The sequence below is a fragment of the Tyto alba genome, unplaced genomic scaffold (assembly GCF_018691265.1).
Source record: "Tyto alba isolate M040663 unplaced genomic scaffold, T.alba_DEE_v4.0 Super-Scaffold_45, whole genome shotgun sequence".
Classification (NCBI taxonomy): Eukaryota; Metazoa; Chordata; class Aves; order Strigiformes; family Tytonidae; genus Tyto; species Tyto alba.
In genome coordinates this window covers 42,485,051-42,508,534 of record NW_024881321.1, presented here as the reverse complement: position 1 = coordinate 42,508,534, position 23,484 = coordinate 42,485,051, and the positions used below count along the sequence as shown (strand labels likewise).

The 23,484-nt window shown below is 38.1% G+C and overlaps 1 protein-coding gene across 1 annotated transcript in view; it reads right to left on the bottom strand.

Annotated features, from left to right (window-relative positions):
- The window catches only part of REV1 (REV1 DNA directed polymerase), a 66,949-nt gene that overhangs the window by 5,745 nt on the left and 37,720 nt on the right, over positions 1-23,484 (bottom strand). Inside the window, 8 exon segments of the mRNA XM_033004934.2 lie at positions 4,033-4,172; positions 4,175-4,265; positions 6,891-7,093; positions 7,461-7,617; positions 9,930-10,032; positions 14,178-14,350; positions 15,343-15,563; positions 19,059-19,178. Of these exon segments, the coding sequence (XP_032860825.2) occupies positions 4,033-4,172; positions 4,175-4,265; positions 6,891-7,093; positions 7,461-7,617; positions 9,930-10,032; positions 14,178-14,350; positions 15,343-15,563; positions 19,059-19,178 (1,208 nt within the window).

The window sequence follows — 23,484 nt, the reverse complement described above, 5'->3', positions numbered from 1 at the left end:
CAATGCAGCACAACATTTTTTCTACCTTTAAAACTTCATGTGCCAACACGAATTTTTCACCTCACAAAATATGCACTGATTAAAGGAGGAAACAGGAACAACTCCGACCTCAGTTACTGCATACACTGCACAGAACAAAGCACTGTGGTGGAATGTAGCCAATTAAGTTCTGAGGCTTAAGTTATTTTTTAAATATAAATTTTATCTAATAAAACTACTTAAAAAAAGGTTAGTGTTGCCTGGTTCAGCATTTGAGAGTCAGGAATTTGGGAGGCCCTAAATTAACACTGGTTTTTGTGTACACCACTTAATAATTCCTGCAGAAATAATGCAGCACAGGGAACTGGATATGTTTTTGTTATTCCCCCTATCATTGCCTTCTGCAAGTGTAACGTAAAAAAATTCAGTTAGAAGAGCCATCAGTCAAGTTTATATGAATTCTACATTAATTAATTGGAGTTTTGGGTAATTGACTTTACAGGCAGAGTGTCCTAACATAGCTTTCACATAGCTGTATCACATTCACAGTACACAGAACCTTGATTTTATAAATTCATGTATTACCTCAGCATACAGCTATTTGTATTTTTGATGTTCCATATAAATTTCCTTAGAATGAATCTATACCATGTTAAGACAATGTAAGGATGAGGTGCAAATCTGCCACTAGTAATTAATGCCACTGCTACAAATATTATTAATTTCTCAGCATATGTAAACTTTACTTCTTGCATCCTTCACTTTTACAGGATTCAGATGCTACAGAGATATACAGCTCTTCTAAATTTAAAAATTACTTCAGCAGCTGATGGAAAGGAATGCAACCTATCTGGATTCTTTTTATGGGAAAATGTTACCAAAACAAAAGACATTTTCTACATGTTTTCTAATGAACAAATCACTAGAAGCCAATTAACTTGACACCTGGTCATAAAAACACAGTTCAGACAAAAGGGACAAGAGGTTGAAAACCAAACCTAATTAAGCTATAAAAAGATGACAGGGCCTCATTTCCATCTGCTGAGTTGATGTAGCTAACTCAATTTGGAGTGGCTTGCAATATTTCTACACCTGAAACCTGTTACTATTTAGTTCACTGCATCATTTGAAAGAAGTCATCTTAAATGTTTGTGTGCACTCATACAACATTGTCCTGGGTTTGAGTGAGTGGTGGAGTTTTTTGGTGGCAGGGGAGGGGGCTATCGGGGCGGCCCCTGTGAGAAGCTTCTCGAAGCTCCCCCAGCTCCAAGTCAGCTCCACCTCTGCACCAAAACTGAGCCCATCAGCTGCGCCTCTGCGATAACGTATTTAAGAAGGGACGTGGTGAGGAGCAGTGGGACTGGTGAGGAGGAGTTGCTGCAGCTGCATGAACACAAAGGTCAGTGGGGGAACAGAGGAAGAAAGGAGGGGGGAGGTGTGCCGGAGCAGAGACCCCCCTGTATCCTGTGGGGAGACGGCAGGGCGGCCCCCCCCACCACCCATGGAGATCTACGGTGGAGCAGACATTGATTTATGGCCTGTGGCTTCTGCTTGATTGACCAAGGTGCTGTGCCCAAAGAAGGCCAGGGTCTCATGGGAAAAGGCAGCCCCGCTGCTGTAATTCAGTGCTGGGAGGATTGCAGCATGTGGGGGTGTCCCACGCCGGAGCAGCTCGGGAAGGGCTGCAGCCGTGGGAGGGAATCCAGTCAGAGGAAGTTAGTGACCCATGACGGAGCAGTGTGGGGAACGCTGTGGCCCGTGGGAGGGACTCATGTCAGAGAAAGTTTGTGGAGGACTGTCTCCTGTGAGAGGGGGACCACGATGGAGCAGGGGGGAACAAGTTCCAGACACTCCCCTCACCAAAGATGAAGGAAGTGGCAGCACTGACTGCACCCCCCATTCCCTGCCCCTGCGCCACTGGGGGAGGAGGTAGAGATATCGGGAGCAGAGCTGAGCCCGGGAAGAAGGGAGGGGTGGGGGGAAGGTGTTCTCAAGATGTGGCAATGCTTCTCACTGTCCTACTCTGTTATGTGTTGTTAGTGTCTGTAATAATTTTTTTTTTCTTCCCCTAACGAGTCTGCCTTTTGCTCGTGATCATAAAGGGGAATTTTTCCCCACCCCAGTCCTATCTCAAACCCCAAGCCTGGCTCTCTGTCCCTTCTCATTGCCGGAGGGGAAGGGAGAGAGAGTGACTACGTGGTGGTTGGCTGCCGACCAGTCCCAAATCACGACAAACATACACTCCCACACGACTTTAACAATAAAAAACCCCTGTATCAAACTACATTTAGATAAAGATGATATGTTTGATTTAAGCTCATGTTTGATTTTAACACAGAAACAAATCCTCCTGTATTAATGAGATGATTTTAGCTTTTTCTTTTGCCAAGCCTAAGGAAGCTATTCAACCACATTATTCTAGGCATTAAACTTGGACTTAACTTGGAAAATGAAAATTGTAAATCTTAGTTCTCTTTTTGCCAATAAAGAAACCTGAATAGTTTTCACGAGAAAATTTGGAGTACAAGCATAAGGCATTCTAAAATAGGTAGCATGGATAAATAGGAAGTAGCCAATTATTCTTGAACTACATCTTCAAACAAAAAGGCTGCCCTGCTAAGCTGACATTTCTGGATCAAGTAAGAGAGTCACAAAATACAGGAAGAGATAAGAGAGAGGAAAACCAGTGCATTTGAGTGTGTAAATTAGTATTCCTAAGACAATTTCAAGAATGAATGCTGTTATAAAAAATCCAATCAATTTTCAACTACCTAATTAATAGATAGTTAAAGCATAAACACAAACTAAGTGTAATTTTTACAGAAAGTCATATACAGTTAAAAATTACCCTGGAAAAGAGTACTGAGTGGTAAAACAAGTATGGAGGGTGTACTTTAAAGGAAAGCATAATTTAACACACAAGTTCAAGATAAACACTTGCCTATGAATGAATGGAACTACATAATTTAAAACAGCTGGGGCATGGAGAGTTCATAAACTACGTGTGCAATATCTCCATAGGCAAAACTCAGCTTCGTAGCTCAGGAATAAAAATTGACACCACTGGTTTTGAACCAATGGACTTGAATCAAGGCGAAGAAATTTTAGTAGCTGAATAGACTACACATCTTCTAAATAACAGTTATGCATTAACTACTATTTACGGAAAACAGGTCAGGAATTTCTATCTAATTTTCTCTGGATTGTGAGCTGAGCAGCATTATGCCTTAGAAACAGCAACAAGTATCTCTCTATGAATCTGATTAGGTGGTATCACTTTGAGAACAGCAATGGAGCAATGGCATAGCAAATAGAAAAATAAAAATACTGCTCTATTGTAAATGATGCACATGCAAGGTATTATATCTCTGGGTAAACCAATCTGATTTTTTTATTTTCTTTTACCCTACATTTGTTCAGCACCATCTTGGATTGAAGGGTGGAATATTATTAGAAGCATCATTACTGCTACCTGCTCTCCCTTCAGGCCCCTATTTTGAGAAACAACTTTGCACTTTCTTCATCCTGGACATGCTGTTTATGATCCCGTTTAAAAATTACGGTGATATGCACAATCTTTAGCCATGCCTGCCTTTCTTCCAGGAATGTGATATAAACAAACAAGTCTACAGAAGCTAGTAGAGGTTGGCTTTATACCATCAGAACATCCACTTAAACAGAGTGAGTCTCCTGTGACTAGCTAAGCAGATTTTAGGACTGCTTCAGACTTATGGTGCAGTGTAACTCAGCTGCAATGCAGAAAAAAAGGCTATTTACACACTGGATTGCAAAGCAAAGTATAAATGAGGAGATTTGACATCAAACAACAGCAAAAACATAGGCATTCTGACAAGTATAGATCTTTAATAAATGCTATCGTACTATGTTTGTGATACATCAAGTAACTTTTGAAAGCAGACTTTTTAAATATATTAAAGGACCATAAATAATTTTGGCAAGTCACAGACTCTAGTTAACGGTCTTAAGAAAAAGCTGCTAATACTTCCTATAGGTATAAAGTTGATGTTTATTGATACCCTGCAGACATCCTACCTGTGAGAAAGCTGGCAAGGCTATTACATTAATTCCCATATTGGTATTTGGTTCTTGGAGCTCTGGTATTTGTAAAAGCACTGTTCCAACTGGTTGTGACAGAAGTGCAGGGTTACATCCATTTATTGGCTCTTTTTGTTATCTCCATAACTCTCTCCTTGCTGAACAGTGTATATTTGCTCTACTTGTTCTCGGAGATCAGGCGGCAGAGCTTCTAGCACAGACTTATCTAGCTACAAATATATGAAAGCTTTTAGATTTTTCTAAGGAATAGATGACAGAGTTAATTTTAGTCAAAAAATAGTTCTATAGGTTCTTGAATTAGAGAAAAAAACCCAAACATTTTCATCTGTGTATGCAAACATACTTAGGAACCTGATCATTATATCTGCAGCAGCAAAATGTAAAAATATTGTTTAAGACTAAGTAGTTCGGTAAATAGGAACGCTCAGTTTTATCTTTCCACGGTGTTCAGTGTCTCATCACAAATCATATCAAAGGTTTCCTCTACAACTAGAAAGCGATAAGGAAACACAAATTCTGAGTTTAAATTATATGGGCAGTATGTCGATACGAATACTAAATTGGTGCCCAGTTATAAAGCAGTAAGCAACTGATTTGTTTCTTTATATAGTTCTAAGATACATGTTACTAATTTACTTTAATGGTATTATGTATGTTTGCATACTGTCAGATTCTTGTCATAGATTCTGATAATGAAATAAGCTTTAGATTCAAATTTTTGCTTGCCATAGTTGTTACTTACCATCAATTATCGACTTGAAAAAAATGAGATGACCCCTCAGTGACTAGAAGTTGCTGTACATAATGACAGCTGCACAAGTGACAGAATGAATATAACTGACAAGCAGATGTACAGCATAATTTTTCTCACAAGTAAAATTTGAGTAAAACTATGTAAAGGCCAATGCTTGCCTGTAAATTCTGCTAAATGAGACTCCATAGCAGTGTTAGAAAACCCTCTCGTTTACCTTTAAGAAGAAAATTTGGAGTTTATGACCAGATTCTTGATTTACAGGGAACTAGAAATATCTATGAAAAGCTACTTGGATTATGGTAACTGAGAGGTTTTGATGAAAGCTATCTGTATTATTAAGCTCTTCAGTTATTCTTTTATATTCTGTTCATATTACTTCATTTCAAATTTGCTACATATATACTTCTATAAGCATTTTTGGGAAATGCTGGGTGCAAAATATCTTGCTGCTGCTTTCCTAGTTCACAGTACACAAGTAGCAGTATGGAACTAACGCTCACCATTCCTTCCCAGTACTGGATTCCATATTATATTCCATATTATGATATGGTTATAAAGCAGAAGGAAAGATGAGCATATTGTGCCATAAGGCCATCAAAACTTTAGGAACTCTACTGCACAGTTAGTGCATTTTTCACTTGTTCATAGATGCTCCTACTAGAGCAGAAGCTGAGTGTGTGGAGCTTCATATTGTTCAGTCATAGTTGCTTTTAGATCCTGAGCTAGCTTGGGTATTGCATTATAGAATAAAGTTTCCTGGCAAAAGCATAATTTGCTTCTAAAAATGTGTAAATATTTGGAAAAGCCGTTAACAGAACACCAACAAATGCTTTTACAGATTTAAATTACAGAAATTAAAGTCACAGAGTTTTACAGAAAAGCATATAAATCTGCTTATACCTAAAATACCTACCGAACTCAGTACAGCTTGCTCATAGCAGACCCTTCTAACAGATGTCTGCTTGCCTAACTTTGTCTTCCTTTGTTAAAACATACAAAAAACCCCTAACCCCACAGAAATATTTTACTTAAAGAATGTCCTCCACTCATCTAAAGGGTCATATCCTGTACAAACGTTAAGTGTGTGTCTTAGCTAAAATATTATTTGAAGAAAATTTGAAAAAACACAGGAAGATGAATAATTTAATCTACATACAAGTTTGATGTTCTTTTAGGCAGAAGCTTAGAGCACAGTCATTGTAAAAGTATATGAGGTAGTGTAAGACTAGCTGCTGTTCAGTTGCTTCACACTGACTAAAGCTTAAAGACAGATTTATAGTGTAATTTAAAGCCTGGTATAGAATACATGACTTTACAAAATTATGTGTAGAAGACTACCTGATTATCATTTACTGGCATCTGTGGCAAAGAATACTGCTGCCATTAAAAAGCAATGGAAAAACATTTAAAAATTCTGTCTTCATGAAAATGACAAAGTACTTGTCAAAGTTCTTCTTGAGCCGCTCATCAGTGATTAAGCTAATCAGAAATAATTTTTAAGAGTCAACATAAGAAAAGGGTATTTAAAAATCTTCATTGTATCATAATCATATAAACATTGAGCATTAACTATACAATCTGCCTAATTTCTCTGATGGAAGTTTTACTAAAGTTTATTGCATGTTTTTCGCAATTAGGCTCTGGGCTTTGGTTGAGAAAGGAGGGAAGGTAATGTTTTTTAGTATTTCAACCTCGACATCTTTTCTATTCTTATTCCATTGCAATCCTTTGGCAAGTTTCCATTGCAATCCTTTGGCAAGTTTCCATTGCAATCCTTTGGCAAGTTTCCATTGCAATCCTTTGGCAAGTGATGGGAAGGGAAAAAGATACTGTAAAATTATTTCTTTCCTTTGAATAAATACAATCTTTTTTGAGTTAACCTATAAATGACTGCTTTTAAAAAACCCTGTTTTCAGGCAAAATAGTTTTGCATCAATAACAGTTTCTTACTCTGCATCACTCTACTAGAGCTATTTTTATTTTAAAAAGGTATAATGTAACTTTTTTTGCGCTATCCAAATAAGACAGACAACCCCAAGTTATTACAGCATTGCAGATGTTTTATATTCTCAAGTTTTACCTGGGAATCAGATGGAACCTCAATACTTAAATTAAGCCTGGATTTTACGCTGATAGGAGGATGCACGCCATTCCATTTGACAGCAGACTCAGTGTTGTTAACATTAGAATTGAGACCAGATGTGAGATGGGTACCACGAGATGGAAGAAAAGTGCAAGTTCTTGAATCAGAACATATTTCAAGGTCCATAGCAGCCACAAATACTATACATATGAAAACAAAATACAGAATGATCATCTAACAGTTAAAAATACTCTGAAGATTCAAGATACAGTGAAGCTAATTTCCAGTTTTCTCTGCTAAATAGTTTATACAGTATATAGTATAATTATAACACCTACTATTTCAAAGTTTACTGTTACTATTAACTTTAAAAAAAAGATTGGAATAATCCTATACAGAGTTTTATTTGTAGCATTTTAATTTGCAGCGGCAAAACCCACTCTCTAAGAGTTTACATTAAATAATTTCTACTGGTATAATATTGAATAAGGATTCCAAAAGGTAATCTATGTTGGAGCACTTCAGAACTGATAATTATCACACATGCAAAGTGTATAGCTTACTGACCTTCCTTATGTTCATCTTCTGAGCACTTTTTTGCTTTCTGAACATGAAAAAGATCAATAACTGAATGGGATCCACCAGGTAAGTGTCCAGACTGTACTGCTGAGTGAGCCGAAGTGGTTTTACTGATGGGAACTAATTGCTGTACCTGAATTCCAACCTAAATGCAAAACATTTATAGGTTTATTTAATGAAGTTTAAAAAAATTTTTTTTAAAAAATATATCTGTGATTCTTTCATAATAGCACTGCCTTCTCTGAAATTGGCTACCTGTTGCAGATGGCAGAGAGAACAAATGAAAGTATGCTTTTTTTAATATATATATATATTATATATATATATATATATATAAATGAAAGTATGCTATATATATATAAATGAAAGTATGCTATATATATATAAATGAAAGTATGCTCTATATATATATATATACACATAAATAGCCACTAAAAACATCCCAAACAAATACCAGGATTATCCACCACAATCCAACAACTAAGAAATTAATGATAATACGATTTTAACTTCTCTGATATAGAAAAGTGCTGTCAACAGGATCATGAAACAATGCATTTATTATGAAATTCCTTAGACAATAACAAAGACAGACATACGGACCAGGAAGTGATCAGTGTTAAATCTGGCTACTCATACAAGAAAAGAATGGTTTTCCTGAGGACAATCTATACTAAATCCATCAGTTCAGTCTACAGATGAGAAAAATAATGTTTCACTTCTAGACATAGTTCTCTCAAAGTCTCAGTGGATTAAACCACTTTGGTGAAAGTAGTCTTTAACAGATAAGGTGTTCCTCATTTTGAAAGACATCCTCACTTTTCATTAACTTCTAAATACCAAATCAACTGGGGTTCAAAAAACTGTTTCCAACTAAGAATTCACTGGTACATTCTGCAAGTTTACTGCTAATTCTTCATGACTATTAAGGAAAAAAAAAAAAAAAAGACACCTACAAAAAAATTGTATTCAGGATTCAGAAAGCATGAAGCTACTGTTTTTATTTCCACTAGGTCTTTTATAATCAAATGGCAAGTATTTTGTTCAGTAACAGTTTCTTAGTTGCAATTAATGAGATATTAAAATGTCATGGTAAAAAGTTTTTCTTTGCACTTTTATCTTTTTGCTTTGAAATATTTCTAGATTTGAGTTCTAGAACTTAAAAGAAGCCTTTGCAATGCTGTGTTTGCTGTGCTGTACAACAACTTTGCCTTGGTTTTTTTTAACTCTTAGGACAAGCATTGGAGTGAAAGTGTTATGTGAAGTCTACAGGACAAGTGACTGAATCATGTGCCCAAGCGTGGACACGAACAGCTAAGGGTATCACTTTAGGAGGTTTCTAGATATTGAGAGGAAAAGGACACTATAAAGCATGACTCAGCTCATGTATAAGCAAAGCTTAAGGGGACTAGCTCCAATACAGAAACAGATATTGGAGGTGTCTGAAGTCTGTTGAAATACCACTGAGGGACCTTGGATATATCTGGACTTTATTATATAATCTAGAACTGAATGGCCCCTCCAGAACTGCACAGAGCCACCTGGTCAGAAGCAGTACACTGTTTTGCAAAACAACATGTACAACTCCCATGGGATACTATCTTTAAAGAAGAATCCTCTAAAACAAAGCCTAAAGAAATCAAGTGAAATAGCACAATGTAAGAGGTCAAGAAAGACAGCAAAGGAGACAGAGAGTAAACTAGAAAGACAGGGAGAGGATGATAAATACATCCTCAACTCCAAGAAGGAACTCAAGCCATGGATCTGACTTTGCAAGGAAACACTGTGAATTAAACTCCTACTTCTATGTATATATGACCAATAAACAAGTTTGTTTTAGAAAGCCTCTCTGCTCTGTTGTAACAAATGGATGATGCCAAAATAGTCTTATCATGGGTTCACATTGCTATAACAAAACCACTAATATGAGCAAGAGTCTTCTGAAATAAACCATGATTCAAAAGATCCAGCAATTCACCTTCAAAGGCCAAACCGTAGGATGGTAACTTTCCTGGCATTAAGGCTTGCAGTCTAGAGTAAAAACTCCTCTGATCTCTATCTTTGATTGGCATTACAAGCAGTATTTATATTAGTTACTTAACTAAAAACTGTGCAAAAGTGTTCAAAAAATTCTAAGACAAAATAAAACTTACACGTGCTAATAGAGCTGTAGAAGATACAGTCTAAAGTTTATTACCTCAGATGGTTTTAAATTGTGGATTAATCCATACCACAATAAAATTTTATTTTTTTTACATATATGGCTTTGCAACTATGTTTTTCAAAGGTAAATATACAAAACATATTATTATTGCATAGCCCAATCTCCATAAGCTTTGCATTATCTAAACTTTTGCTTAAGTACGGTTATTGCCTACCCTGGAGAACTGAAAATTTACAAAAGACAACAAGGAAGGTTGATAAAGAGAATAAATTTCAGTTTTCCCATTAACTCACCCCTCGCATATCTGATATGTTCAGTTTCATTGTGTGAAACATGTTTAGAGTTTCTTTCCCAATTACTTTTGCACTGTCTGTTGCATGGTCTAGAGTCACGGTCCTACAATGAATAGAAAATATGATTAAAAAGGAAACTGTATCATGAATCCTAAAGACAACAATTTTGTATTTATTCCAGAGAGGACCTCAAAGAAAGACAGATCATAATTTCTTGGCATACAGAAACTGAACAGTTTTTTTTGTTCTGTGCTATCTTTTTAAAGGTAATTAGAACTACGCATGTTCTGCAGAAAAAAAGCAGATTACTTACTAATTGAACATTCTCAGTGTGCAGTCTACATATTAAATTGTCAAATATAGTATGTATTTATATACTTACTCTCTACTGAAGCCAGACAAAAAAGTTTCACTTTACAGTACTCATAGAGAAGCACTCATGCACTCTTCTTCACTCAAGGTTTGTTCATAAAGAGTTTGTTCGTTACTTCAGTTGTCAATTGTTAAATGTCTAAACCAAGAGTTTCAGAAGGAAGTCGGAGGGAGGAGATATAGGCATGTGCATGTGGATTAGAAATAGCAATGAACTTGGATTAATGGTAAGTTACTTCAACTTTAAACAACATTCCAAATACACTGTGGGCAATTTTCTGCAACAACTCTCACAAAATTACCTGGTTGTGAGTTTTAAAAATTGCCACCTGAGAGCTTGGCAGGGCATCAGTAGTGCTTGGTAGTTCTGGATTCTCTAATGGCCTAACATTTGCGACAGATCAGGACAGAATTTCAAGTGGCTAATCGAATGTATGTGTGTGATATAAAGTCTTCTCACTGAGGTAACCGATGCAGGAGTGGGCCCTACGGACAAAAGTAAGTTCCACATTGGCATTTGACAGGGTGCCATCCTGATGACTTACTAAACACTTTGACAGTGTTTCCTTAAATTTTACTCTACTTCTGAAACTGTCAGAAACCACCATGAACAGCGCCAAGTGATCTCCAGAAAGGTCTGGCTCTCCCAGTAGGAAAAAGAAAAATCTTCCTGCTGTGAATGATATGAACACATCCCTGAGCCTTACATGTTAACATTTTTAAAAAAAAGGAGATCAATATCACCATTAAGATGCAACTATTCAAAATGTAAGGGAGAATTGCAGGATGGCTCTAAAGGTACACATCATTTCAGAAGAATATTTTACAAAGGTCTGTGCTCTACTATCAGGACTTAATATCAATGATACAGTAAAAATACCATTAATATCTTAGAAGTTGAATTTGGTTTTAAGCGTGACTGTGAGTCTGAATCCTTTGTAGCATTAGGATTATCATTCTAGGGAATCTTGACCTGTAGGAGGAAAAAGCATAGCAACTCATTCACCTGTAGGTGAAGGGGGAAGAAATGGGTCATGAGCTATAGCTGAGAAAACCTTAAATTGAATAAACTGGTCACTTTTAGCTCCAGTAAATAATCCCAAACTGTTGAAACTAGGCTGCACATAGGGAAAGCACACCTGAGGGAACATCACCCTGAGATTTAATCCACATGCCTGGATGCAGTTTCCAGACTTTACCCTGCTGCTGCTAAAAAGCCTTTCACCAGACTGAACAGAAATGCTCTAACAAAGCACCTCTATCATCAAATAGCATAATTTGGATTGACTGGAGTTGGAAAATTCATTAGTAAAGCCAGAAGCAGAAACAGAGACACTGACAAATGAGATCCTGGCATCAAAACTGCTTTAGCTATGTGTGAACAACTTGGCATCCTTGGGTGCCCCTCATCTTCCCTTAATGAAGACTTTATGAATTAGGAAAATTTCAGGGCCCATGTACATTAGCATGCCTGACCACAGAAATGAGGTCCAAAGCATTGACCTGTTAGTGAGAAAGCAGTCTGGCACTAGTTCCAGTAAAGGAGGAATAAAGCGCTACCTCAACAAACTCTCAATCCTAAAAATATTTCTTAGGCTGTTAAATCTTCAGCTTAAAGAATTCAGGATAGCCAGGAGACAAAAGTATAGACAGATGGATTTTCTTCTTGATATACCAATCCCAAAAGGTGATGAGCTTCTGATAGTGAAAGGTGGATTTTGTAGTTTCGGTTTTTAATATAGCTGAATTGTATGTCACAAGCTCACAAGTATGAGACAGACCCTATGCATGCAAGTCCTCCTGTTGACCCACTGAAAGAACACCCCTACCTCTTCTGTTATCAGCAATCCTGAGCAAATGATCCTTCAGTTCAGGCGGGATTCATCAGTTACAATAACTGGAGATGGAGGGAAGAGTAGCAAAGACCTATCTTCAAAGATGACAAATGCACTGTCACACAAAAGCCAGGCTTGTCCCTTTACCTAAGGAACAACCACTTTGATACAGGAGTGTCTGCATCAAGAATAAACATGTATTTAGAAGGTTCTGAGACAACCTTGTATGAAATAGCATGTGGTTACATGATATTTTGTGCCTAGATTTCATTCTTGCATTTTCAGTATGCAAGCGTATAAATACATTTGAGATTAAAAAAAAAAAAAAAATCTTCAGCTGAACAATAAGAAACAAGGAAGAATCAGAAATAAATAAGTTAAGAGTAACAGCACTGCTTGTGGAAGCTGAAGGTCCTACTCCTTTGGCAGGGACCTGTAATCTGACTACCCAGTCAGAGTAAACTCGGTTATCCTATTTCACCAGGGATGGGCAGCCACCATAGGTAGCATCTCAGTGAGATCAACAGTGCTGCAGTGAGACCAAGTAGAAAGAGATGCTATGACATTGGTAATGATCCACAAGAAAACAAAGGCAGTTCTGATGAGGAACTTAGGACTATATGAAAAAATGTAACTGTGAAGGTCAAGAGACATGAACAAGTTGCCTTCCTGAACAGCTGAAGCATGGGGCAGTCTCTGAACTTGAGATTCAACTTTCTTAGCTTCATTTCAGATCTTCACTGTCTTTTCTCTTCTAGGACCAAAAAAATTCTCTGCAGACTTACTCGTGAAACAACAGGAAAGACAGATGCGACACAAAGAAACCTGTCTGTACTAAAACAGGCAACTGCAGTCCAAGGTGCCTGATGTCAGCTCCAACCCTCAGAATCCAAAGTGGCTTCTCAGGCTTCTGCAGCAAGTAATTCTGCAAATACTGCCCTAGTCCCCATGCGCTCTAGACTTGAAGGAGAACGGTATTGATCAGACATCCTTCTTGTCAAATACAAAGGCAATTTTATTTTGAGAACTGACTCCAATTGTCACAATCAGCATGTGACCAACAACCTATCAAGGAACAGCAGAAAGCCCTTCAAGGAAAAGGAAAGTACCCAACACTACACAAGTTAGGGTGAGGAAACAGTTTGCAGTAGCAGAACATTGAAACTTAGCTGGTCACTGATATAAATAAAAATGCTGCTGCATGTGTGTCATAGTGCAGGATGCAAGTATGTCTTCTACAAGTACTGCAAAAGGAAAACCAGCTCCAATATTGAGCAAGCTGGAAAAATGTACACCAACAATATACATGTACACATGTATTACCATCTGAAGACAAACCCTTTAAAAAAATCAAATGTCTTTATCAGCTAGTATTTCATAAGACTATTATCAAAATAAGAGCAACCTTAAACTACAGATTATTAAAGTCAAAAAGGAAAAAAATGTACCTCCCTACCAAGAGAAATGGATAGTCACAGTAATTCATTTAAAATATTTCACTAAATCACTTTAATTTTTAAGTAGCATCTACATACACACAAGAGTACATTCTCTCAAGAAAGCACTTTCAAACCACAAAGAATGCATTTGTGGAGTCAGATTCCTTCTTTCCCATTCCTGCTTCCTCTGAAAACCACAAATTGTTTCTTCTATGCCTCAAAGCTTTTCAACTTCTGATATATTTTTTTCCCCATCTTTCTCTTTGAAGAAACACAAAGGCAAAAGATGACTGTTAAAATTGTTCTCTTTCTGATTCGGACATCTTAATCTCTTCCTTCTTCTTCCTCCCAATATGCCCTATTACTGGGGGATTTACATTCCATGTTGATGACCAAAAGACCACGTATGTACAATGCAAACACAGAAGAATGTTGATAATAATATTCTACTTCTGATTTTGCTGCAGCTTTGATAAGTAGACAAGGAGGTACCAAGTACTTCAAAATTTCTGTCCTGTCTTCCTGTAAGTTTTGGTGCTCAACACCCTGCAGAAGTGTGCTCATGACTACTACTGACCATTCTTTTTTCCATGCATAATTACCTGGCAATATTATCACAGATTCCATGACCTCCATATTTTGCTGGCTCCACTGGTGCCCCAGCCTTTCTGACCATAATTTTAAGAGTCAATCGTTTACCCTTCATACCAGCAGCTTCAAGTCTACGTTGGATTTCTTCTGAGAGGCTCAGAAGGAAAGCTTCTGCTTCCTTAGGCTGAGGGGGAAAAAACAACATGTTTAGATAATCACTAGTTTTCAAATACTGATGGTAAATCATTAAGGGTTAATGCAATCCAGACTGTGTAAACTGAAAAAAGCAAGCTGACTCACAGGCAATTGTCTTATTTAACTTCGAGTGTTTTGTTTATATTGTAGGCTGCTGAAGTTAGGTGAGATGGTAGATTCTTATTCTAATGCTGAAGTAACTAGGAAATACTAAGTCCTTTTGGAAATGTCTTAAAAAAAAAAATGTATTTAGAAACCCCACCACAGAATTGCAAGTCTAACTTTAAGCACACACCTAGAAGATGGGCTTATAAGGAAAATCTTTTTCACCATGTGGAAAAGACAAGTAGGGGAATAAGTTACTCAGAGAAGTTGTGCAGTCTTTGTTCTTGGAGGTTTCCAACATCAGACTGGATAAAGCCCTGAGCAACTGGTCTCATCTCGCAGCTTCTCCTGCTTTGAGCAAAAGGCTGGACTACACAACATCATGAGGTCTCTCCCAAACTGATTTTTCGATAAATAAGTTCTTAAAGAGCCAGGTTACGTTTTTTAATACAATTTTGTCAACAACACTCCCCCCTCCCCCCCCCAATATCTGTAAAAAGTCTAGTAACAACGTTGCACTGGAGCAGCTGGTGATGGTTTCAGGCACTGGCATCTTTGAATAATCAGCATTTAAATGAAAGAGAATGCTAGGTGCTGACAAACCTACTGCAGTTCTCTTTTTCTGTACGAGACTTGTATACCGAATGCAGAATAGCCAGCTAATTTTGTGCAAGCTTCTTTTCAGTCCAATACTTTTGCAGTCTCTCCTCCCATTTTATCGTTTGGTCTCCTACTTCTTCATTTTCCTCATTTCTATTTGGTGGCTAAGATGGTGCTCTAACAGATCAAAGTGTAAGTGAAAATAATCAGAATATGAGAAGATTCTTCTACAGCTGAAAGAAGTCACTGCAGAAAAGAAAGTAAGTTTGAATTTACCTGTGTAAACCTTATTCCATAGTTGATTTCCGCTGAAACAGATTTTCTTTCTTTTTCTGTACGAACAGGTCGATCATCCAAACCACGACAAAATCTGTAAAGCATTTGTCCTGTTTTTGGACCAAATTCTTTTTGCAGTTTTGACATTGAAGCACATTGCAGATCTCCACAGGTTTTAATTCCTAAAGAAGCCAGCTTGGATTCCATCGTCCTGCCAACTCCTAACAACAAAGCAATTAGTTCTATTAACGCTACACAATTCAGAGCCAGTCAGGTTTTGAACAAATAAAATTTGTCTTTTTAAACCTATACTAGGTCGTATCAAATTAATAAATAAATATACACCATAACAAAATAAATTCCACTCAATAAAACACGGTTCAAATGGAAACTTTTGATGTCTTCACCTGCAATTCTTTAAACTAAATATATAAAACAGATTAAGATACCACAATGCAGTGCGTGTGTGTATTTCTGGGTAAATTGTGAATGACTCCTGCCTGCAAATCTTCTTGACAAGGTACTGCCTGTTACAGAGCATATAGGTCTGAACACCACAACACTCAGTCAAAAACGTGTCCAACATGTATATGATGGCAAAGCATATTACAAGTGATTTAATCTGAAAGAACACCAACAAATATTTTGACTATTGTTCCACTGCTTTCTAGGTAGAAAAATAATATTTCAAGTAGAAGTGATAGCATACCTGTATCACTTGTGCTTTGAATTACCAAGCACAGGAAATTGTAGGTATCCATAGCAACGGCACATATGTTAGTGTGACAAACTTAAGTATATTCCTGGGTTTTTGAGAGGTGGCCTGTTACTTCCAAAAAATATTAGTCCTATGTGTTTACACTACCAAAATCAGCAAAAGTTAGAAATCTCAGGTAATCAGCTTCTATCTTTCATAATCTGTTTCTTTGTCTAGGTGTCACTATTGACACAAACACTAAAAAGCTTTTACTGTAAGCATGCAAATGAATTCTGAAAACTTTAAAATACTCACAACAAAGCACAGTACTATATGAATAATTTTCTGGGGGAAAAATATCTCCTATAAATTATGCCAAAGAGAAATGATGCTGTGCTGTAAATTATGTTTGGCCATGGAAGGGGATACATAAAAGAATTTCTGGTAAGCCTGCACCTGTCTACATATGCTACTCCTACCACTTAGCCATTTCAGTGCCTATTGCTATCTATTTTTTGTTTCCTTCCTTTTTTTGCTTTTTCTTAAACAGACAAAAATGCTATTTTGAATATTTAACACTAAATGGAAGTGTACACATGCAGGCTGAGCTCAGAAGATCACTAATATACAAAGCATTAGAGTTTACTCAGCACTTTTTGCACTGTGTCACATTATACTACTAAAGTATTGAATAATACAACAGTTACATGCCAGAGAACACTTTAGCATACAACTCAAGTTTTTTCCTGGAACAATAAAAAACATGTAATAAAGCCTGTTTTCATACAGGTGTATTCCTTATTGTCCTTACTGTCTATCACTCTCCCAGTAGAGTAACTCCAGTTCCTTGCCATCTCTCTGTGAATCCCACTATGCCTTGGAGAACCTCTCTAAAACTTGTGGGCCAGAAATGGTTCTTTCCTTCCACCCAGCTTTCTCCTTGGTCCACTGGAGGCTAGGGATGCTACTCAGAGGGACCTTGACAGGCTTGAAAGGTGGGCTCCTGGGAACCTCATGAAGCTCAACAAGGCCAAGTGCAAGGTCCTGCACACAGGTCAGGGCAATCCCAAGCACATATCTAGGCTGGGCAATGAGTGGGTTGAGAGCAGCCCTGTGGAGGAGGACTTGGGGGCATCAGTGAATGGAAAACTATATGTGAGCCAGCAATGTGCGCTCACAGCCCAGAAAGCCAACCGTGTCCTGGGCTGCATCAGGAGAAGTGTGGACAGCAGGCTGAGGGAGGGGGATTCTCCTTCTCTGCTCTGCTCTCGTGAGACCCCACCTGCAGTGCGGTGTCCAGCTCTGGGGTCCCCAACATAAGGAGGACAAGGGCCTGCTTGAGTGGGTCCAGAGTAGGGCCATGAAGATGACTGGGGGCTGGGGCACCTCCCCTATGAGAACAGGCTGAGAGAGTTGGGGTTGTTCAGCCTGGAGAAGAGAAGGCTGCAGGGAGGCCTTATAGCAGCCTCCCAGTACTTAAAGAGGACCTACAGGAAAGCTGGGGAGGGACTCTTTTGTCAGGGATTGTAGGGATAAGACGAGGGGTAAAAGTTTAACTAAAAGAGGGTAGATTTAATCTAAGACAGAAATTCTTTACTGTGAGGGTGGTGAGGCGCTGGCCCAGGGTGCCCAGAGCAGCTGTGGGTGCCCCCTCCCTGGAAGGGTTCAAGGCCAGGTTGGACGGGGCTGGGAGCACCCTGGGCTGGGGGAAGGGGCCCTGCCCGTGGCAGTGGGGTTGGAACTAGATGACCTTTAGGGTCCCTTCCAACCCAAACCATTCTGTGATTCTCTATGTTCACAGGCATCCCACTCAGTCACTCCAGTTGTCCTTTACTGATTCCCTTCTCTCTCTTACTTAAAACATGTACTGTGGCTATACACACGATGACTGGTAACTACTGTCAACATGTACGGTAGTTGAATTTTGCCTGCCTGTCCCTCAAAGGATGTACTAATTTGGATCACTCTGCTCTGTCAAGCTGCCATTTTTCACAAAACTTGTGGAAACATTATGTCATTAGAACTTCTCTCAGTAAGATTTGGCTGAACTGCCAAACAGTTCATAATTGCAAATTATAAATCATAAGCATTGTCACAATCATTTCTTCAGACAACTAGGTAAAAAACAATTGGAATTTGACAAAACTGTTGTTGTTTTTAAAAGAATCAACACATTCTGTCACAGTGCGCAGTGTACCACTGACTGAAGATCCTTACACAAAAAAATAATTACCTAACACATGACTAATGTGTATTCTAAGTCTACCAGAACCAAAAACTGTCTATAGCTGGATGCAGAGCCTAACAATGGTATTACTCCCACAGTAGCCTTATTTTTCACCTTCCTCTCTATTTATCAGCCATTCTAATATAGCTCATGTCACAAGCAGAAACACTTCTCTAGTTCAGTAACATTCCCCTCTGCTAAATTTTATTTCTTAATTTTCCTTCTGTCCTTATTCTCTTCAAAATCTCTCCTTAGATGCAGCAGAGATTAAACAAACTCCTCTCCCTCCTTTCTCCCTTCCTATACTCTCTGTTTTATTATGGCATAGGTGCTATTTTTTCCAACTCCTGACTTCATACACTCCTTTTTAGAAAGAATACTCTTTTGGGCTAGTTCTCAGTTCTAAGCAAAACCTGCCTCTCTCTCAGTGGTAACTACCTGATGTTACTAATTCTATTACATTCATTATGATACAGAAGCTAGCACTCATTTGAAATGACTCACCTAAATAATTTTATTAAATAATAAAAGGTCGCATAACATACTAAACTCTGAGCTTCTTCTGTAAGTTATGCTGTGTGAATCTGTAAAATTCTTTACTAAAAAAAGATGCTTCTCAAAGATACAAAAAGGTCACAGAGATTCTTTTCAAAAATTTCAGAGGTCAGTACATCTTTTTTTTGAATCATAACAACGGAATAGCATCTCATCATGTTTAATCCAGAACACAGATTTGTAGCTTAAACTGTTTTAATATCAGGAAGCAAAATTTCCTCTAAAAGAAAGGAGTACCTGGAAGACTGGTAACAAGTTGCCCTCTGATAAAATCATCCACTTCTTCAGGTTTTAAGTGATACTGTCCATCTGGTTTTGCTTTACGAGTTGCCATTCTGGCCAGCAGAATATTGGAACCTGTAAAAACAACAAATTGAAGTAAGTCTGTGGTAAATTCTGTCTTCTGAAGTAGAATGCCACAGTTCAACAGTCAAGGAAAAAATGCAGAAAGTACAATCAAATTTTTTATTTTTACAAAGAATTTAACAAAATCTATTCATATATATTTAGAGTATCTACTTCCAAAATAGCAGCTAGCAGTATTTTTGATTAGAGCAGTATAACTGTAGAGGTAACTGCAACTGCAAAGTTAAAACCAACCGAACAAAAAAAAACCACCAAAAAACCCAAAACAACCAACAAGTAAGTGTGGGACACTTCACTAAGAACACTTAACTTATTTGTCTTGGTTATATTCTACACATGTAGAGGTACAAATAAATAATTAAGTGTAAATGGCTGAAAAAATTAGAAGTGTAATAGTTTAAAACTGCAAAACTTCAAAAAATCCACTATGGTCAATGTAAATAAGATTTAGGTGACAATTCTATTAAGTATATTATATGTGAAATACTGGAATTAAGCAAATATTTGGGCCTGAGTATTCACTAAAAAAATCCAATGATTTATTAAATTATTATATATACTCAAAGTATGCTGGGAACAAGACCTATTACAGCATTTTTTCTTCCCTGTTTATAGGTTTATTCATGGGCAGTCGGTAAGATCTCTGAAATGATACCAAAACACAGTAATTACTGCCACTCAAACACTCTGTTCTAAGATAAAGCAAACTAATAAAAGGTCAGAGGAATTCACAACTCACAGCACTGTGTGTTACTATTGCTCTTCTCCTCCCGCCTGTGTTCACATTCTTCTTGCCTATTCTAAAATTTTAGTTAATAAGAACAGTAATAGAGTTTTATGCACGCTGTTCCCCCCGAGAGGTTGAATTGATGAAACAATGACAGATTCCTCATTCAATTTCCTATTTTACTTTGGGGATCCATGTTTTGTCTATAGCATACTTAAGATTTGTGATCCTCTTATCTAACAAACATACTAACATAGCCTCTAATACCATGAAATCTCAGTGATTTACCTTCTGCAGTGTATTATTCCCATAAACTGAAGTAAAGTAGGAAAAAATTAATAACTCACTTAACAAATGAGAAACCAAGATACAGAATATTTACAGATGTGTGTTTAATCTTTCACTAGCACTGTTCAAATCAGTTTAGTTTAGCCGCTAAAATCTCAAGGGTAAAAATTAAATTTATTCAACTGGCACAAGGGTGTCCTTCTTTAATTTATCTCTAATCAGTAAACAGTGTTGAGGGGAGATCTCAATAGTATAACTGTATCTATTCAAATTTACGTTTTAGTATATTGGTACAACCTTCCCATTGGGCAACATATACACAAGATGTATGTTTCTGGCAGACCATGTTTTTGAAATAAGATCTCTACATTCATGTAGAGGTACAACAGTTTCCTCTGATTTATTTATTTCACGATGAATTATGAGGGAAGAGACAAAGTCTTTGTTGTGTACCTACCACATGAATTTCTAGAAAGGATACCAAAATTATTTTCCAATGTCACACATTATTATAAAAAAAAAAAAAATTGCTCATGGCTATTTGTCTCTTTCAATCAGTAAGAGAACTATGGTATCAGATTAGAAAATAATGCTTTAAAAACTAATGCTGCTCTTTCTATAGAAAAAACAAATACACTAAATAAGCATATAAAAAATTACAAATGTGTTTCAAGTCAAAACAAGACACAAACAGGAATTCAGGGAATTACAGTCTCTGTGCTATGATATCAGAAGAAATAAAGAAGGAATTCTGCTTACACTAATGAACTTCAGCTTGTCTCACAAGTGGATTTCATACATAAACTCAAGTATATTTATTTACAGATACTCAACTCTAGTATTAATTAGGGACAAAGCAAAGGGGAAAGGAAGTGGCCAAGTGAAAAGAAATTATGGGGGTCAACAGCTGGGAGGGGGACCTTGAAGGAGATGAGAATGTGAATCCTGACTGGGTTCTTGCCCTTGAACAGATAAAAAAGTATCCTTAGTAGTGCAACATGCCCAGCTCCCGCTGAGTAACCTTGGGAGAGGATCAAAAGCTAACTGTACAATGCTTGCTAGGCTAACCGTGGGAAAACATGAGAAACTGCAACTGTAACACATGAAACTGCAACTGTAGATTTTTAGGGCCTAGCCCATAGTTACAGGAGGTTGCTACAGAAAAGGCCAACAGAAACTAAGTTAGTTAAGCAACTGTCAATAGGCTGTGATCTACCTGTGCTGGCTTGCTTTAAGGGTTATAAATAGTGTGTGAAAAAGGGCAATAAAAAAGTCATCATCATTATTAATCTGCAACCCATATTGTCATCTGTCTATTTATACCACGACAATTGGTGACCCCGACATGATTGGGGACAAAACGACGTGATGTGGAATATGCATTGATCACCACTGGACAGTGTTCCTGGGGAGGCTGCTGGTCGACGAGCAGCTGTAGACAGAACCTGGTGTAGCTGTGAGAGCAGCAAGCAGCTGTTTTGATCTGGATCTGATCTGACACGTGCGATACAGGTGAGCCACCAGGGATCATGGGACAGTATATGTCCAAAGAGGAAAAGACAGTGTATTCAACTTGGAAAGCCTTGCTTCCCAAAAAGGGGTAAAGACTAGTGACTTTAACTTGCGACACATGCTTATTTAGTGCAAAAAGCAAGGCTTTGAAGCAAACGCAGCTATTGCATTTAGCTGTGTAACTTATGATAAGGTGGGCTGTAAGCTTTGGGATGCGGTTTCAACCAGAGATAAAGAGGCTTTTGAATTGGCTACCACCTGGCGACTCCTTTCAGAGACCCTTAAGGAATGGAAGGAGGAAGGCCAACAGAAAGAGACTGAAGTAGAACAGGAGGTCTCTGCAGCAGAAAAAAACAATGAAGAGGCTTTGGTATCACTCCAGAAGAATAACAGGGTGCCTCCTCCATCTAGCCCAGTATTGCCAGAGCTGCTAGACAAAAAGAAGGGGGATAACTCCAAAACAGCAGCTTGCATACCCGAATAAGAGTCAAGGGGTAACCCTTTGTCAGCAACTGCTGTATTTGAAGAAAGGTATCAGATGTTTTTTACGGAAAATGAATTATGATAGCAAGCTGGATGATAGCAACGACAAAGATTCAGACTCCTTTGACCCTGGTGGGTCCCCTCAAATCTTCGCCCAGCAACTGCGGGCAGTGCAGGATTGGACCTGGCAACCTCAACCACAAACATGGCCCAAGGTGGATCCCAGCAAAGTATGTGAGACCAATCTGAGAGTCTCTGCGCACTTCTTTGGAGGATCTTGACCACCTAGACACAGGGAGAAGCCTTGACCAACCATCAGGTGCCACTTGAGTGGCACAGAAAAACTGTCTGGGTAATACTAACCCAGCAACTGAATCAAAGCACTTTTTGTGTGTTGCTTGCTCAGCCTTACTCTCCTTTTCACACTTGCTTAATTGGAATACCGTTGAAAGATAGTGAAACACATTTGCTTGTTAAGGATATTATAGATGCAAAGGCATGTGAGTAGAGTGCTGCTAATGAGACATGTTTTGATAACATAACAGCATATCTGTTTGGCTTCACAGGCTGGATTACGAAACTGCCACAAGGACCTGAATGAGAGGAACTAGAGATCCTGGGTACCTCAACAGCTCAGGCCTGTTTTTATTTTGATTTTAGTAACCGAAGGGGTCCGTGGTGGTTCCCTTTCTGGGAAGTGCACAAAAATTTCTCTGACACCCAAGTATCTCTCCCAAGTGAATTATGGAAAAATAGTTCCAAATGGTGTGTTGCTACTGGCCATGATAAGAGAGACCCATTTCCTGGGATGATTGTCCCACGTCAATTACTACGAGGGGTGTTTCTGATTTGTGGGGACTGAGTTTGGGCAGGAGTGCCTGTAAAACCAGTAGGTGGTCCTTGTACATTTGGGAAATTGGCACTTAGTTTACCCACTAAACAAATGGTTTTAAACAGCATCCACACTGAGCAACTCCAAGAAAAGAGAAAGAAGAGGGCTATAACTGTAGACAACGATTGTCAGGATGACATTAGATTGTGGAACAGGGCTGAATGTTTCTTTTCTTCTCTCCTCCCGCATGTAGCAGCTGCTAAAGCACTGACAGCAATAAATCATATTGCTTGCTGGATAGCAAAGTCAGCTAAAACCACCTCTGAAATTTTATCAGCATTAACCACAGACGTAGATAGCATTAGACATGCTACTGTGCTGCTATTGATTTTTTGTTACTAGCACAAGGACATGGGTGTGAAGATTTTGATGGCATGTGTTGTCTCAACCTGGAG